General features: G+C 40.2%; 1 protein-coding gene across 1 annotated transcript in view; it reads left to right on the top strand.

Annotated features, from left to right (window-relative positions):
- LOC124286778 overlaps positions 1–19,280 on the top strand; it is a 64,897-nt gene that overhangs the window by 9,231 nt on the left and 36,386 nt on the right. The window contains exons 2-9 of the mRNA XM_046723211.1: positions 2,635–2,826; positions 2,976–3,078; positions 3,323–3,468; positions 3,804–3,962; positions 4,275–4,378; positions 7,331–7,474; positions 10,227–10,243; positions 10,946–11,079. Of these exons, the coding sequence (XP_046579167.1) occupies positions 2,635–2,826; positions 2,976–3,078; positions 3,323–3,468; positions 3,804–3,962; positions 4,275–4,378; positions 7,331–7,474; positions 10,227–10,243; positions 10,946–11,079 (999 nt within the window). The remainder of the gene's footprint in view (positions 1–2,634; positions 2,827–2,975; positions 3,079–3,322; positions 3,469–3,803; positions 3,963–4,274; positions 4,379–7,330; positions 7,475–10,226; positions 10,244–10,945; positions 11,080–19,280) is intronic.

Raw genomic sequence — 19,280 nt, 5'->3', positions numbered from 1 at the left:
TGGCCCAAATCTGCTAGGCTTCTCGTATTGAATTTGGAAAGAAATGATAAAAATATGTTATATCATTGGTGATCTCATACTTATTTTACTGATGTAGTCTGATGTAGTCTATTTTGAAAAATGGCTGCCAATTTTCCCATTTTCGGGTAGTCATGATACTGATATTGACTTTCGCAGACCTAACCGTTAAAGATAAAAGGCATGTATAGATGGATAAAGATCAGCTATTAGCTATGAATTCCCTACAATCTGATATATGGCTTATGAGAATTTCGAGAATTTTAAAAGAAGTTATGATGAAAATAGTAGAAAAAATTATTATTTTTTTCACTTTTCCCCCCAAAATTATGAAAAATATAAAAAATCTGCAGGTCTCTCGATCTTTATTTAATGAGAAGGGTATAAGCTACAATCATGCCAAATTTCATGCTTGTAACACAAAGTGCACAAGTTGATCACTTATCCGCTGGGCTATATGGGTGCTTCTGTCATGAGAAGATTTACTCAAAATCAATGGGCAGTATCAGGAAGTGTCATCTCGTCTGCGACACTTCATGTGATCCACACACACACACCCTTGTCCTGTAACGCATTCCATTCGATACTTCTGTGGTAGTCACAAATTAAATCGGTTTATGTTATAATGTTTGTGCATAAATTATACACTTTTTACAACTTCCCCAACTTAAATCCAACATACTGTACAGTCCTTACTAAGTTAATAACGAGTTGAACGAATTTACTTTCCGTTAACTCTATCATACATGTACGTCACCTCATATAGTTTCTTTTCACTCAACTCTTTCACACGTGACCGCGTTTATGGGAATTGTGCTTGTAACTAACTCACTGAACAATTACTGCAGCCAGTTTTGGAACCTCCACTATTGATTTATACTTTTATACTGTATATGTTACAGCAATATGGGGACGGCCACACACAATGTAATGTCCTATTTTCCTATTGGAAACACGAGGCCAGTTGATGTGACACTTGGATGTCAGGTTGACAAGGAATGTGACCTGCTGTTACTTGGGTGTGGGGATGTCAGGAACGTCCTACACACCATTCACAAGCTTCAGACAAGAGGAACCACAAAAGCCAAAGATCAGACAATCAACATCCACCTCAATGACATTGGAGACAGTATCTTGGAACGCGATCTGATTTTGATCTACCTCGCTGGAACAATTGATCCAAATAACTCGGAAGATTTGAAGTTTCTTTGGGGAGTCTGGTACGATGTCTTGTTGTCACAGGAACACCTACAGAGGCTGAAGCAAGTGATGAAGGAAGTGTCGTTAGTCCAGTCAGGCAATAATGGGGTGTATTTTGGAAATATGAAAAGTGAAGTCTCCATCAAAAGGGCTCTTAGTGGTATGGAGAAAGCTGAAATGAATGGTAAACAAATCACAGATACAAGATGGGAAGCCCTAAACCGTCTGTACAGAACTGACGTCCCAAAGTTAATCATGGACTGGACAACAGGACAAATGGTCCGTCCTAATGTGGACCTACCCCAGGCAGCAGTAGATTAGATTACACAGAGAATGAGTGCCCAGTGCGGTCACCTTGACAAAGTACAGCGACTCAAGGACAGGTATGTCACCTACTCATTATCATACGAACCACGTCTCCATATGTTCATCTAGCAGTCCGGTGGGACATCAGAGTAAAATACACATACGACAGTGATTTTTCGATATTTCAAACATTGCTTCAATCATATATCTATATATTTATTCTATTCTATCCTTTTCCCTACCGATTGATTCCGTAATTGGTCAAATCAATGGATTCCTTGAGAACGACCGGAAATAAATAAAAATGTAAACAATGACATAGAGAATTAATTCTATATCGCTGCCACCCTTGTACAACATACTAGCAAATTTTAATATAATGGGCTTTAAAGTTCAAGAGAAGTCCGCCTCAATGCTATAATTGCGATGGTGTGACAGTTGTAAGGTGACCTTCACCTTTGTCTGTATGTTAGGATAATTGCCATATCTACACATGTCATATCCGACAGTTTCTTGGCTATTGAAAAAATATTTATCCTACGTACTAAAGACTGCCAGAAGGCATGATTTAGGCAAATAATGTAACAGACATATTTACTATACATACATACTAAGTACAGTTGTTTCATATGACCTTGAGTTATTGACAAGCGTCAGTGCCTATTTCTCTTGACATAATACAGTATATTTTTGTGTGAAGAAAACAATATCAATAAATCGACAATAATTTAATAGATCGTTCCCCAAATCCTTAAAAAAGGACTAATATTACCCCATCAATAGGCTTGTGTAACTGCAAATGACAAATCAGTGGTTCTGGGTATGGGATCCTTTCAGGAGGAGCAGAAGGAAATAGGTAAACATTTTATATGTTCGACACGAGGACAATGTCCTTGCTGCGACTCGTCTGTTTGTTTAAGGGGCCTAGTGGTTAAGGCGTTCGCCCGTCAAGCCGAAGACCCGGGTTCGATTCACCATCGTTTCAAGGCACAATGTGTGAAGCCCATTTCTGGTGTCGCCCGCCGTGATATTGCTGAAATATTGCTAAATGCGACGTAAAGCTAAACTCTCTCACTCTGTTTGTTTGATATGTTTCTTTAATATGAGCAGATACCATCAGGAGATCCGCGACTATATCACAACTGGAGTTACGAGGGTCAATTTACAATCGCTCTCGTCTAAACGGGTGGTGGATAGCTTCAGTGGCAACATGACCCTGTTGAGACCTGGATGTAATACATGGGCTGTCACTGACGACTGCTGTCCATACTTTTCTCACGACATCGACCTGGAACTCCACAGGTATAGAAACATTATTAAAGAGTTATTTTGTTTTCACACAGCAAATATGTTAAGAGAGATGTATTTCTATGCATTTACGCGGTCGTGCATACAAAGTTGTCGTTGCTATATATTTTTTGTATGCTCACGTCGACTGTGGTCAAACCTAGGTATGATGGGTGTAAGGTGACTCTCGCCTCCCTCTGCATGGAGATGCTAAAGAAGTGGGTGGAATGTTTCCAGGCAGCAATGGAAGAAAGCTGTGTTCTCAAGGTACAGACGCTATACTGAATGAAAGTATAACACGATTTAGGTTGAAACAAGAAACAGCAGTATTTTCGACGCCATTCATAGATATCCTCCTAGCACGCACGCACCGGCGCACACACGCACATTCCGTCGCTAAAACAAACGTTTGAGAACGTTGTTTAAAAGCTCCTAATGTATCCCTAATGTAAAACTAAACTCACTCACTTATCACTCACTCACTCACTGTTAATGTTGTACTGTTTTGTAGATCTACATGTGGCTGGGAGAGGCAACTGAAGTGTGCGATAAGGACCTACCTGAAAGTCTCCGGTTTGACTTCATCGATACATCCAATGTGGCAGATAAAATCGGTCTGGTCTCTGTGCTGAGTTGTTCTCGCGACAGACTGAAACAGCAAGTATCCAATTAATGTTGCCTGACCAAATCAAAAATGTCAGAACACTATAGTACCAACCAGTAATGAAAAGAAATGGGAGACAATGTATCGAAAGATGTCATGGGTCCACAATTCTCTTTGTAGAATTTTATCTTCCAGTTGTGCCACACAATCATCGGTTCGAACCCCTTTCTTCCCAATCACCCTCGTCATGCGTTTCAGTGGTGCAGGGTAAAACCTGCAGGAGGTTCCCTGGCAGACCCGCCTCCAATAGCAAAAGCACAGTTCGTAGTGGCGTTACATTCACTAACTCAATCTTTCATGTTAATCTGCTTAATATATTACTGTTCAGGCCTAACGGAGTGCTGAGGACAGAGAGTTTTGACTACACAAGATTAGAAGGCGTCGTTTCAGTGGAAAGGTATCTTTCTGGCTGCATTGATGTGCCAGTGTTGATGTATCCGACAGTGTTTGGTTTACACCTAGCTGAAGAACTCTCTCTTGGACATGAGTAAGTACCCGAGATTGCTTTGTTACAGCACAAATGTAGGACAATTAATACAGATCATGTTTGCACAAATTGACGGAACATACGGTCGAACACATGGTGCCATTTCTAAAGAACACCTGTGTTCACCAACGCCACCTCACTTGAAACCTAAATTGAGAATAAAAAGTGTCAAATATCGGCAGAGATAAAATCCACTTTGCGTAAAAGGCCGTGATGATTCTATCAATTATGGTTAATTTGCGTAAATGTTGTTGGTTATGATTCGTGACACAAATTGACCTTGACCAAGTACCCTGTCACTTCACGGACCAGGAGTGTCCCGCCAACTCAGTTTCCCCTACGTACAAAGTTGACCTTGAAATGGAAAACAGCTCGGGAGCAGAAAAATCTAACAGCTATTACACTTGATGAAAAAGGTATGTGACCAAAGACGATTAATCTAAAATATTTCTCCGTACTGCTTATATATACATAAATCTATCTATAAAAAGTCAACGACAAAACGTTTGTCAGACATACGATTGACGTCCACATTTTTCTGAGGAGGGGTCGATGTTGGGTGACAATGTTTGAGGTCGATGTGCTGGATGGGGTCGATGATTGAGGGCGATGTGGGGGACGGGGTCGATGTTGTGTGACGATGTTTGCGGGCGACTTGCTTGATGGGGTCGATGGTCATAGGTTGATGTGTGAGGGCAATATGGGGAATGGGGTCGATGTCGGTGACGATGTTTAAGAGCGATGTGGGGGAGGGGGTCGATGTTCAGGGGTTGATGTTTGAGGGCGATTTGGGGAGGGTCGATGTTCAGGTGTCGATGTTTGAGGGCGATTTAGGGGAGGGGGTCGATGTCGGGTGACAATATTTGAGATTGATGTGTGAGAGGTGATCGATATTGGGTGACGATATTTGAGGTCGATGTGCTGGATGGGGTCGATGTTCAGAGGTTGATGTTTGAGGGCGATATGGGGGATGGGGTCGATATCGGTGACGATGTTTGAGGGCGATGTGGGGGAGGGTCGATGTTCAGGGTCGATGTTTGAGGGCGATGTGGGGGACGGGGTCGATGTCGGTGACGATGTTTGAGGGCGATGTGGCGAGGGGGTCGATGTTCAGAGGTCGATGTTTGAGGGCGATGTGGGGGACGGGGTCGATGTTGTGTGACGATGTTTGAGGGCGATGTGCTGGATGGGGTCGATGTTCAGAGGTTGATGTTTGTGGGCGATATGGGGAATGGGGTCGATGTCAGGTGACGATGTTTGAGGGCGATGTGGGGGAGTGGTCCATGTTCAGGGGTTGATGTTTGAGGGCGATGTGGGGGAGGGAGTCGATGTTCAGGGGTCGATGTTTGAGGGCGATTTGGGGGAGGGCGTCGATGTCGGGTGACAATATTTGAGGTTTATGTGTGGGAGGTGATCGATATTGGGTGACGATGTTTGAGGTCGATGTGCTGGATGGGGTCGATGTTCAGAGGTTGATGTTTGAGGGAGATATGGGGGATGGGGTCGATGTCGGTGACGATGTTTGAGGGCGATGTGGGGAGGAGTCGATGTTCAGGGTTGATGTTTGAGGGCGATGTGGGGGAGGGTCGATGTTAGGGGTGGATGTTTAAGGGCGATTTAGGGGGAGGGTCGATATCGTTAGACAATATTTGAGGTTGATGGGGAGGTGATCGATATTGGGTGACGATATTTGAGGTCGATGTGCTGGATGGGGTCGATGTTCAGAGGTTGATGTTTGAGGGCGATATGGGGGATGGGGTCTATGTTGGTGACGATGTTTGAGGGCGATGTGGGGGAGGGGGTCGATGTTCAGGGGTTGATGTTTGAGGTCAATGTAGGGGAGGGGGGCGATATTGGGTGACGATATTTGAGGTCGATGTGCTTGATGGGGTCGATGTTCAGAGGTCGATGTTTGAGGGCGATGTGGGGGACGGGGTCGATGTCAGGTGACGATGTTCGAGGTCGATGTGGGGAAGAGGGTCAATATTGGGTGAGGATATTTGAGGTCGATGTGCTGATGGGGTCGATGTTGGGTGACGATATTTGAGGTCGATGTGGGGTCGATGTTTAAGGGCGATTTGGGGGAAGGGGTCGATATCGTTAGACAATATTTGAGGTTGATGTGGGGGAGGTGATCGATATTGGCTGACGATATTTGAGGTCAATGTGCAGGATGGGGTCGATGTTCAGACGTTGATGTTTGAGGGCGATATGGGGGATGGGGTCTATGTTGGTGACGATGTTTGAGGGCGATGTGGGGGAGGGGGTCGATGTTCAGGGGTTGATGTTTGAGGTCAATGTAGGGGAGGGGGCGATATTGGGTGACGATATTTGAGGTCGATGTGCTTGATGGGGTCGATGTTCAGAGGTCGATGTTTGAGGGCGATGTGGGGAAGAGGGTCAATATTGGGTGAGGATATTTGAGGTCGATGTACTGATGGGGTCGATGTTGGGTGACGATATTTGAGGTCGATGTGCTGGATGGGGTCGATGTTTGAGGGCGATGTGGGGGAGGGGGTCGATGTTGTGTGATGATGTTTGAGGGCGATGTGGGGGAAGGGTCAATATTGGGTGACAATATTTGAGGTTGATGTGGTGGATGGGGTCGATGTTCAGGGGTTGATGTTTGAGGGCGATGTGGGGGAGGGGGTCGATGTCTGGTGACAATATTTGAGGTTGATGTGGGGGAGGTGATCGATATCGGGTGTCAATATTTGAGGTTGATGTGGGGGAGGTGATCGATATTGGGTGACGATATTTGATGTCGATGTGCAGGATTGGGTCGATGTTCAGAGGTTGATGTTTGAGGGCGATATGGGGGATGGGGTCTATGTCGGGTTACGATGTTCGAGTCGATATGGGGAAGAGGGTCAATATTGGGTGACGATATTTGAGGTCGATGTGGTGTATGGGGTGGGGTCGATGTTGAGAGGTTGATGTTTGAGGTCAATGCGGTGGATGGGGTCGACGTTCAGGGTTTGATGTTTGAGGTCAATGTGGTGGATGGGGTCGATGTTAAGGGGTCGATGTTTGAGGTCAATGTTGTGGATGGGGGTCGATGTTCAGAGGTTGATGTTAGAGGGCGATGTGGGGGATGGGGTAGATGTTAGGGGACGATGTCGGGGATGCATCTGGGGACGACGCCGGAGAGCGGTTTGGGGACATGATGTTGAGTGACGATGTTAAGGGGTGATGTTAGGGACAATGTTGTTGTTTCCCCAGTTCCAGTTCCCTCATATGTTTTATACTATATTTGGTTTTATATGTAAGGTACTTAAAATAATTTTTTCAGAACATGCAGGATGAATATAAAACTATTTGCCGTATTGTAAAACATAAAAAAGATTATTGATAGGCATATATTTCAGCATCAGACGCAGTATCTGCAGCACTTGAAAAGGTGAAAACATGTCCTGGTTTAGACGGTCAAGGCCCCTTAGGACATGTCATAAAGGCGTGCGTCAAAGGTGCAACGGAAAATATTCTGCAAAGGGTTCAGAATTTTGCTAAAGGTAACTCTAGCGTCGTTATGGAAACAAACTCCTGATTTCTATTTGTCGAAAAAAATCCTCTCCTCAAAGGTATACAACGTCGTCTGAAAGTCGGAAAGGTTTCCATCCATCTTTCTAAAATGTCTCTACATATTTAGAACTTATTCCCAAGGTAATGTTGTACGTTGACAATAATTCAGTCATTTCTTTTAAATAATCATATTTAGGGCTCCTTGCCACAAGGCAGGAGACCTATTGGAATCGTTAATGTTTTTATTATTTATTATTCCGCCGTATTTTGTACCAGCCCTACAAAAAGCACCGCTGGACAGAATCGCTTGAAAAAAATTACCATGGTGCCGACAGTGCTGAAGTCGTTTCTGCAAAAATCTCAAGGCTCTAGGCCCAATAGCAAAGGGGAGATAATTCAAAATTAATTCAAATTTTTCAATTTCCAAAGCAATAATCTCCGAAACTACAAGTCCGATGACTACCACATTTCTGGAGCAGGTCTGGAATCCGATTACCTTCATTTTCAACTGCAGGATCCATGGGGCTAGGAGGCACCGTTTGGCCGCCATATTGGATTTAAGGAAATTTCACACGTTTTTGACGGGTAGGCATTTCCTGTCATCCGCATGTCATGTGTGTGCATCTGATAGCTGATGTCCTGGCGATTCCAGAACACTAATTGTTTTAACTGTAGGCCGACGGACAACGGAGCTACAGTCTCTCAAAGAGGGAACTCTTTCTTCTCCGGAACTTCTTAAAAGGTACATGACCCCACGACCTCGGCTGTATTTGGAAGATCCGCTCGCCTGTCAAAAACGTGTTCTGGCTCTGTTTTGGACGATTTAAAGCCCTCAAATACGTTTCAAACACCCCTAACTCTGAAACCAACTGTCCGATTTCGACTAATATTTACCTGTACATGTAGGCTGTTAGTTCTGATCATATCTGCCGATTTCAGTAATGTATCTCCCAACACAATAGTGGGACAAATGATGATATTTTCCACACTACAGTTGCTATCTGTGCACAATGAAAGTTAGCAGTATGTGTCCCAAACGTTTGCTGATGTTCTATAGTGCATGTGGATAGTAACACCGTTTGCTACATATGTTGTTCATGCTTGTTCGAGATAAATGAAATAGCATGTATCAAATGTACAGTAAATAATAACAAGAACAAGAAGTTAATTGGAAAGTACAGAAACAATGTGATGATAAAGGCTTACATGTAGAAGCCAGTGACAATGGATTACATTTATAAGCCAGTGGGATGTACAGAGCAGGAGAGGTTGGACATGTTTATACATGTTATCCAAGCAGTTAGGGTTGGTTCATGAGTTCGTCGTATGCTGAGGGGATGAAATAATCTTGATCTCTGTTGATCAGGGGTCGGTGTCGTTTGATGTGGATGGCATAAGTTAATATCCGTTTGGTAAAGCCAGATTGTTTGCCAGGTTTGCTGGTGTATTCTGTATTTGGTGATTGAGGTTGGTGTGAATGTCTTCTGAGATAGCTGATTTGTTGTCGAATTTGTTTGTTGATGCCTGGTGCTCTTTCACTCTGGTGTTTAATGGCCTAGATGTTTTGCCAATGTAAGAATCTACATCGAAAGTGTCATTATCCACACAATACTAAAAATCCTTTGTATCCAACGCATCTAACCCTGGACCATATGAATTCAAAGTTAACGAATGACGAATTTCCCATTACTGGTAGTGATATGATCCCTATCAACTGTAGCCATTACTACTATCAACATCTACATCACAGGTACAAGTGGCTAGATTGTATCAAACCCAAGGAGCCCGACATCGCTGCTCGCAGCTATATTTTATCCCTTAAAATGCTTCCAACAAAATTGAAAATTCTCAAATGTAAATAGCGCTTAAACTCTTTCTTTTCTTATTTATTGCTGTAACCACGAGATCCACTCTTCCCATTTCATAGTTCGATTTTAATTGTTTTAAAACCTGCACTTATAAGCAACCAGATGCATCAATTTTCTTAGTCTCGAGTGCGGCGTAAGACTAAACTCACTCACTCACCTTAGTCATGATGTTGATACTCATCCGTAAAGAGACGCAATATGTGTAAAGAAATCAGTTTATACACATGAGTGAAGTGATAAATATGTTTCATTTTATGACACTGTGTCAGTCTGATTGCATTATGGGCGAGGGCCTCTTTACTGTATAAATATTTTGTGTCTGTCTGTCATTTAATGACATTTAAATATACACCTTAACATACCTATCAGTATTAATTATCACTCCTATTCACAGATTGTATACAATGAACAAACTATTTACAACACTCTTACATGTTTGAAATAATCACCTTTTTAAGGTTGCGTGTTAGAGTTTCTGAAGTATCGTGAATACCCACACTATCTGTAATTTGATTCGACGTGATATAATGATGTGCATGAATTGCAAACGATTTCGTAGCAAGTGATTGGTAACCCGCCCAATCATTTATTCATGAACCGAAAGATATGTACGCCACGCCCACTGAGGGGTTGCTGATTCGTGTATAGCTCAACACATAATGGGCGGGACTGTGCTGCTTATGCATAGAACGATACTACTGACTTCGTACTGTTTTCTCAGAGGTTTTGTGCTTCAGATTAAACAAGTCGTACGCGTGTATTCATCAGTTACAATTGTATATATATAATGGTATAACATAGTCTAATGAATTGTATTGTTTATACTTCACATAAACACAAACATCTGATGCCAACCTGTGAATTCAACCCACAGCCCCGACGAAGAGCAATGTAAGTACATTTTACATGATTATGATTGTAACGTGTTGATTTCTGAATAGAAGTAATAGTTAGCACTCAAATCTGTAACAGTGAACAACAAACACTAAATTGCAACGAATTTTATGAAATTAATAATTGTATTTGGAAAATATCAAGGTTTACATATCAATGCATATTACTGCAATATCATGGGTATGTACAATAGCGGTTGTAGATACAACAACGGTGGTATATACAAACTCGGTGGTATATACAGCAGCAGTGGTATATATTGACGTAACATCCTTTGCACAAACTAACATTGAAGTTGTATATTATCATCCTTTGCACAAACTAGCTATTTCAACAATCCTGCAAGAATTAGAAAATGTGTTCAACGTACCCCCAAAAATATCACAGAAATAAATAGGCCTATTACAGCAAGTTTAAAAGCTCAAAAACATTCTCCGCTTTACAACGACATGCAAAGTGGTTTACTCACGGTGTGTCAGCAGTATTTGTGAAGAAACCTAAAGTGATCCAATTCCTGGGATCAGAGTGGTGAGCAGAATATATGTTTTTATTGAAACAGCTTTTCAATCGTTCTCTTGATATTTTTATCCTACTTCATCAAACAAAATTCGATTCTGTTTATAATAATCCCAGGTCGTTATTAATTTAAAAACAAGAGACTGTTAACGCTACATATACCAAGGTTTACACTGTTTACAGACCCTGATTGAGTACACAGATCATTACCTTGTGATCATCCAAACCGACCCAGAATGTCTGAAGAAGGGGATATTCAGCATGGATTGTGTAGATGGAGATCCATATGTTATAGAACTACAGAACAGCCACAATGGGTGAGTTTTTGTTTTGAGTCTATTCATGGTAAAACGAAAATGATACAACTTGCAATGCGTGTGGACTTAACACTGTTTCCTCCACAGCCCTGTGAACTGCTTTAGATGACTGAACACGTTGATTTTAACCTTTTCAAGGTGCAAGGTGAGGTAAGTTATTGTTCTATTTGTCCTTATTAAACAGGTAAAAGTAGCATGGTCCAAGTTTTTATACCAATACGACTCTTGACAGGGATAGAGATGTTTTCTTAACACCTACAAAAAGGCGAAATTGTTTTTCCGCGCAATACCAGATGTCCGAAAGACGTAATGTCATTAGAATAGTAATTCTTACAAACCGATTCATTTGGAAAAAATGATAGATGAGTGGTAAAAATATATAAACGGACCACTGTAATCTCAAATAAACTGAAAACCAAAATGGCCAAAAAAATGATACTATTGTATTCGTCATACTGTTGGCAGTTGCCGTACTGCATGTACTAAATCGTGCAGCTGTTGCCCGGAGTGTCCATATTGGGTGTCTATTGTTATGCTCTGTGGATTATCATGTCATGCCTCAATGTATTAAAACGTTACTATATGCAAGATAGGCGGTAGTATGGAACTGTTTTCAGGCGTTGAAAAAAGTTCGTGTACCCATCCTTAACTATATTCACATGCGCGGGGCGATGGGGTAGCCTAGTGGTTAAAGCGTTCGCTCGTCACGCTGAAGGCCCGGGTTCGATTTCTGGTGTCCCCGCCGTGATATTGCTGGAATATTGCTAAAAGCGGCGCAAAATCCAACTCACTCACTCACTATTCACACGTGCTGTAACGTCAGTGCCAGAGGAAAGCCAGTGTCGATAGCATTGACCATTTTACCTGTTTTATGCTATCGTAGTGGCGGGATGTTGAAGGAAATGATTCAGGTGTTAAATGATTCCAATATCTATCCAAGGTTTCCTTAATGTTGTGCTTTTCGTGCTTCAGACAATCTAACTTTAGAGAAACGCTCAGTCTTTCATGTGGAATAGCTTTGAACACAAGCAGCGTTAAATTTTCAAGAAAGAGGGGGGAAATTGAAGCTCGTCTTGTCAAGGACACTGACGTGACTGTCGGCGAACGAGTTTTGCCCTGGAACAAGCTCCACACAAGCTCTGTTGCTGATCTCCCGAACTTTCCTCTCTCAGAAAGTGGTAAAGAAACAATAAAGACGTACGTTGGAAGCATGTGCCTCTCGTCTCCAGCAAGTCTGTCACACCAAAGACTGTCGCCCAAACGACAGCTGAGATTACTTGTGGGGCTCATCTTGATAAAGTCCCATTTTCAATCGGGGTAGGTGTTTTGTGAATCTAATATCAATTCTTTCTACAACGTGAAGCTTTGGGCGTGCCAAATATCAGCTTTTTGTTCGTTAGTCTTTTGTTGTTATATTGTACTGAGCAATGGTACGGTTTGATACTTGTACTATACTGAAATGAAATAAACAAAACACATTATTTAAACAATTGGATAGTTATGCCAGTTACTTGCGAAATAATAGCTGATTTAACTGTAGGATTTGTTGCTAAAGAGTGACAGAATTCATGATAAAAGTAAAATATTATCTAAGAGGATGTATTTTCCATCTGTGTATGCACTGGTATATGAAGTGAAATACTGGACTTTCATTCTTGCCTTTGCATGTTTTCTTCATAGCTGCCAACACTCATCACGATTGGAGCTCAAAGTGTCACAAATCCTGACAAGAGAGCAAACAACATGCTACGTTTGGAAGATCTGAAGATCCACGAGAACAAACCTACCCTTTTTTTGACGTTTTTCGATTTTGACAAAGCTGATAATCTGGTTAGCCAAAAGAAAGTCATGGATGAAGAAATCTTACCATGGAAACAAACGAAGAAGGCATGTGTGGGAATGGACCCCTCATCTTCTCCAAATGTCAGCAAGGTAAATATTACTGATATAAACAAAATGAGATACTGCAGTCTAACTGATTATACCAGACAGCTGGCTCTATGTGTTCAGTGTATGTACAAGGAACTTGTGGTAACCTATTCTGCTCCCTATGTTGTGCTTATTGCACAATATTCAGCGTATGCTCACTCAGCTATATGCTAGTGGCCGCTAAATACGTCTAAACCAGACCATCCAGTGATTGACTGGTGTTCAGAGTAACCGTCTATGTTGTCAGATTGTGCAATAAAGCTCGTAGAGATAATTGTGACAACATAAATTTTATCTAATATTTGTATTGGGAACATTGGATTACACAACGAAGTTTATATTTATAGCATCAACATGGTAACCTTCGTGTCCATGATGATTGTGAATGTGTGCTTGTCATTGACAGGGATATGCTTTGTTGGTGAAGCTTCTAGAAGTCAACTCCATCCGAATGATTCAAGATCAGCCTGAGGACAGAAGATGGATGACAAGAACCATCCTGAGAGCGAGATATCCTTACAAGGAACTATATGCTTTGACGTTAGAGGAAGACATGGCTGAAATGTTTAGTTCTCCTTGTAAGTATATTGGAAACGTAGTATAGGAGTTTACAACGCACTGAGTAAATTGCATGTGCTTTGCTTATGGGCCTTAGAGTTCCTAATTCTGTATAATTTCGTAGTTTAAGGTGGTCCGGAGAAAGGGACAAGAGGACATTGGACCGGAATCTGTTAATCTTCCCGCCAAGCCCTGGTGCAGTTTGTGACAGTTGTGGTAGATCTCAGAAGACTTTAAGGTGTTCCGGATGTAGCCTGGTGTTCTACTGAGACAGAGTGAGTGAGTGAGTTATTATTTAACGTCACATCGGCAATATTTCAGCCATATCGTGACGAGAACATATGTGACATTGAAATGGAATAGAAGTATATTATAAAAACCTGTCGACGAAGGACAGTAAAACAACTAGATACTGAGACAGAGAATGAAACAGGAAAGCCTGGACAGTTCACACGAATGTCTGTAAACCTGCCTCAACACATATTCCATCTTGAGCCTCACCTGAAACCAATAGTGATACTGTGTGTAAGGTTAGAATGTAGATGTGCTACCGTCGTTTGAAAGGGACTGTGGTTTCGCAATGTGCAGACCCACGGGTGTTTATGTCAAATATCTAGGTATAGTTCTGAGAAAGTTAAGATAATAGTTTTAAAGTAAAGACCTACAACAAATCAATAACTTCGAACTTTTGCCATTGTCACAATTATGTTTTGGCTTGCAATATATCATTATTACATCGGATAAATAAGTTGTCTTAGCATCGGTATATTAGTATGTTATCTTATAAAAGTGACAAGTGCCTATGAAACAGTTTGTTTGTTTTTTATGTAAAACAGGGTCATGTGAAAAAGGAAAAACACACGGCCAGGGTGACTGAGAAACATGCCACCTCTGTGCATACTTGTTGAATTGATCTCGTCGTCTATAACTGTCCCTACTTGATACCTGCCAGTGATGTCATTATGTTACAATCAGATAACATTTGTAATCATGCAAAATCAAGAGGAGTGAGTGATTCAGCTATAACTCACCAGCATTTGGTCAGATGAGACCAGCAGTTGATGTTAACGATGACACACAACTATCCAAATACGACAGACTTTGGTCCTGGGGATGTAGTATGAAATCCCAGTAATTTACATCTATGTACAATCTATGTAATTTATGTGTTTATTATAATACGCATTTCCAACTGATGAATACATTGTCGATGTTCCGTGTTTGACATTATTACCTTAAAAGGAATGTTTTTGGATCACATTTCTTGACAACGATACAAATGAATAACAGCAAAAAATATGAAAATAATCAACACATAAAAGATATAAATATGTCTTTAAATATAATTAAATGAATAAGATGATAATTGGACATTCAACATTTGTTTAAAATTGGAATACTTTGAGGTACAAAAGACGTTTGAGCTCGTTTAGTCTTGGTGATTGGCACTGTGTAGCGGCGATCCAAAGGTAAAAGCTTATACTCTTGATTTGAGACGTTGAATGTACTTGCCGCTCATAGGGAAGTGAAAGATTATCGAAAGTGATCCCGGCAATTTTATCACATTGACAGATAATGTAAGTATTTCATATACGTATCTGTGTAAACGCCGTACTAAATGCAATATTAAGTGATCATATCCGAATGTAATACAAGGGTAGTAATTCTATCAATAGCTAGCCATGAAGAGATTATATATTTGCGGACGTTCAAATAAATATGCTGAAATTCGGTCCCCAAGTATATGTTACGTTGATGTATCCTTTGCTGCGCGAGACGTTTTAGATCATCTAAATATCATGATAATGTTGGTATGGCGACAGGCCAAACATCCAGGGAATATCTAAGAATGGCCTAGAAGCACACATTAAGTATATGAACAGTGGTAAATTCATATTGGACGATTTTAAAATCATGACATTGTTCACAATAACTGAAACATACCCATAACATAACTGCCCGTCAAAGTCAAACTTATATTACTGGGAATACGTGGTGAGACGTTTCATATTCAGACAGCACGCATTCCAGGAGAATAAGGACACCTGAATGTTCCTTTACATCGTTAACCCTGACTTTTTACCAAACTTGTGTTTGATTAACTGATAGGTATTTTTCATGTAGGTAATTTGTGTAATAAAGTCAGTTGTATCTTTTATTTCTGCCTCATTGAAATCAAAATGGTGCTCCGTTTGTTGAAGGGGTGCGGGGTTTTAGGGGGTCGGGGTTTGAAGGTTCACGGGTAAGATTGAGGACTTGTGAGAGTAGATAGACCTGAAGGGGAAGTAGGGAGAGGATGAGAGGGATGCTGGACACTATACCCTCCACCTATCCTCCGAGGTCATTCCATTCCCACCTGGAGAGAATATTTAGTCGTGAAATAACTTATAAACCCTTTTGTCGATATGCGTATGAATCAGACATGTTGGATTCAGCCTTCACCTACAGCCCTGTGAAGCTAGGGTGTGAAGTATCGGTATTGTATGTGCACCATCCAGCGGGCGACACGCCTGTGCTGAGTGAACGTGTACTTCATCCCCCGCACCTGTTTGCTCAGTGGACAATACTGGGTTACGCAACGTTTATCATGTACTTTTACTGCTTGACGATCATGTTGTATCATATTAATAACTTAATACATGTACTACAGTGATAGAAGCAATAAGTTAGCACACAAATCTGTAACAGTGAACAACAAACACGAATGTACAATTGAAAAGATCTAGGTTTACATATCAATACGTATGATGGTTAATTTCAGATATGGAAATAGATGGTTATAAATACTTCTGTAATGTGCTGATATTAATTGATATCCTGAAATAGAGCATCAGGTTCATAAAGCAATGAACCGGAACAAATGGTGTCAATCCTTGAAAATACACACAATAAATTAGTGAATATACAGTTAACAAACGAAAACATTATGAATACACATGAACACTTGCGGAAGAAGTAGCACCGCATTTACAGCTTGGTACAGTTTCCTCCATACACAAGCAGTCAGAATACAGAGTACCTTAAGACATACACAAAGGTGAACATTTTATTAATTTCACAAAAAAATTACCCCATAATATTAAAATTGTTTTAAACTGTAAACAATACTTAACGATTTGTACACATTAGGAAAATAGTGAAAAAAGGACGCGACCATAACGTTTCTGAGATGTTTTCGACAGACATTGTAAAGTCAACAGTGTTTCAGCAATATCGCAAACACATTCTTAATGTGTCTACTCTGGTCAAATCACTAATTAGCAATCCAATGTATATCAACCTTGTCATACTCACTATGCAGCTATGTATATATTCTCCATGTTACAACTCTTTGTAGCACTTGCTTGATAACGGTGTTAGTACCTACACCGAAACGTCGCACTCATTGCAGTAAAGAAGTTGACTATCCATAGAACTTGGTTTTCCTTCATCTATACAACTTCTAAAATGCCACTCAAAGAAGACATTCTTAATGAGTTGTGTGTTTCGTGGGGTAACGAACTGGAACCAATACGTGACGGGCGTACGCTGTCCCCGACCCTAAGTATCTGAATCAAAATCGTACAAGACAGGTATCTTAGTGCTATGAAAAGGGTATTGTATTCATGTACATTAGTAGTACTATTAGTTCCCCCACAACCACACTTTTTCGTTCTGAATGGTTTCAGATTTCATTCGTGACGTGTCATAATGTATGGCACTTATCTAGAGCTATGCTTATCCCTTATAAGTTTTAGCAAATATCAATGATCCATCGTACACTTTTCGTTCTGAATGGTTTCAGATTTCATTCGTGACGTTTCATAATGTATGGCACTTATCTAGAGGTATACTTAGCCCTCATAAGTTTTAGCAAAAATGAATGATCCATAGTCTCATTAGGAATGACAATGTAAATTCAGATTTATAACGTTATCTGCTCCCCGTGAGTGCAGAATTGAAGTGAATGAATATAATTCACATCAACACGCGAGCTTACCAAGCGAATCACTATATGATCTGGAATGTAAATGCAATCGTAAAACGAAAATGGATTTATTCGGGAATTTATAGCCAAAATGTAGCATAGTTATTTATCGACTATTAATCGATACAGTGTTACTTAGTCTCTTATATAACATATACAGAACTGTAATCCAAATTCATGAATAACCTTGATTCCTGGATCGAGGAAATTTTCATGCAAGCTCGTAAGTTAAGTCTCGACTAACGTCACGAAGCGATATTTTCATGTACATGCAATGCCACTCCTCGCTGACAAAAAGTTCCGAATTTCTGCATTACATGCAAGCATACTAAATATAATTATTCAACAAACGTTTCATTCTTGAGTGGAATATTAGGAATTTTCTTTGCTGGATCAATGAATAAAATAAGCAGTACGTACACAAAATGAAATCATCTATTTAATACATGAATTTCGCCGTACTTTCCATTATATCCAAGAATCAAGGTTACGCGAGAGTACAAATTTATTCTGCATGAGGAATATAATCTTTTCACAGAAAAAAAAAAAGAAGAAAAGTTTATCATATTATTTGAAAAAGACTATAGTATGAATCTCTCGCGCGGTGATCAACGCATTCAACATCGTTAACACAACTTCTTTGAGTGGCATTTTAGAAGTTGGGAAGTACAATAAAGAACAAACTTTATGGATAAAAACGGTACAAGAATCTGTATCGAAACATCGCACTCACGAATAAAAAGAAGCTGTTATCCTTAAAGTTAGTTTTATATTGAACTTTTGCCAAGCTGACTGTGTTGTTTTGGGGTGGTTTATTTTTTGTTTTGTTTTTTCTTCGCTATGTTCCATTTCAAGAAAGTCTCCGCTACACTCAGTCGCGAGCGAGCATCAATGGATACGAAACTACAACATTATCACATTATCCCACGAACTATAAGTCAGAGCTGATATAAGTGAAATAAAGATATTAGGCATACTTTAATGATAATATAATCTAATCTTAATAACTGTAGGGAACTTTAGACTATGGTCATACATATCCATACGTCCGTATCTTCAAGTTCAACATGGCGACGACGTCATTTCTCTCCTGGTGGTTTGCCATTGTTTTGTTGACAACTGTAGCTACTGAACCGAAGCGATGTGATTTCATTTCTACAACATTCATGCAGTGTAATTATGTACGACCATGTGATGTTTTCGCACAAGACAAAGTCTTTCCTGAAATCAAACGACTAGAAGGAGACAATTGGCCAATGAAATCAACAACCATCGATGGAAACATGTTTCCAAATTTGCACTTTGTGCAGCTGACTGGCAGTGCCATAACATGTGAGATGGTGACCTATCCCAGGAAGACCAGATTACGAATCGGTGGTAGCGATTGCCCAAATCAGGTACTCTGTTGTTTTTTTGTTTTTTTTTATCATTGAGATTAAATATCAATTGTTATTAAGGATACAACATGTCATTTACAATACTTGTAAATGTTACCAATTACAAAGTAATATTGGCTAAGAATATATTTAGAATTATGAGTTCCTATTACAATAATTAACAAACATGTTGGTTTTTGTTTTGTTTTGTTGTTGTTGTTTTTTAAATATTTTTTTTTATTTTATTTTATGCAGTCAACTTACACATTACCCATCAACTTTTTCATCTGTAAGTTTATAATAAATTCATTAATAGATACATAATAAGTTAACATAGAATTGTGTTCATAATATTTGCAATGTTGTAATTT

Source organism: Haliotis rubra, unplaced genomic scaffold, assembly GCF_003918875.1.
Source record: "Haliotis rubra isolate DU_JTF1 unplaced genomic scaffold, ASM391887v1 Scf391, whole genome shotgun sequence".
Taxonomy (NCBI): Eukaryota; Metazoa; Mollusca; class Gastropoda; order Lepetellida; family Haliotidae; genus Haliotis; species Haliotis rubra.
This window is presented reverse-complemented; position numbering and strand designations above follow the sequence as displayed.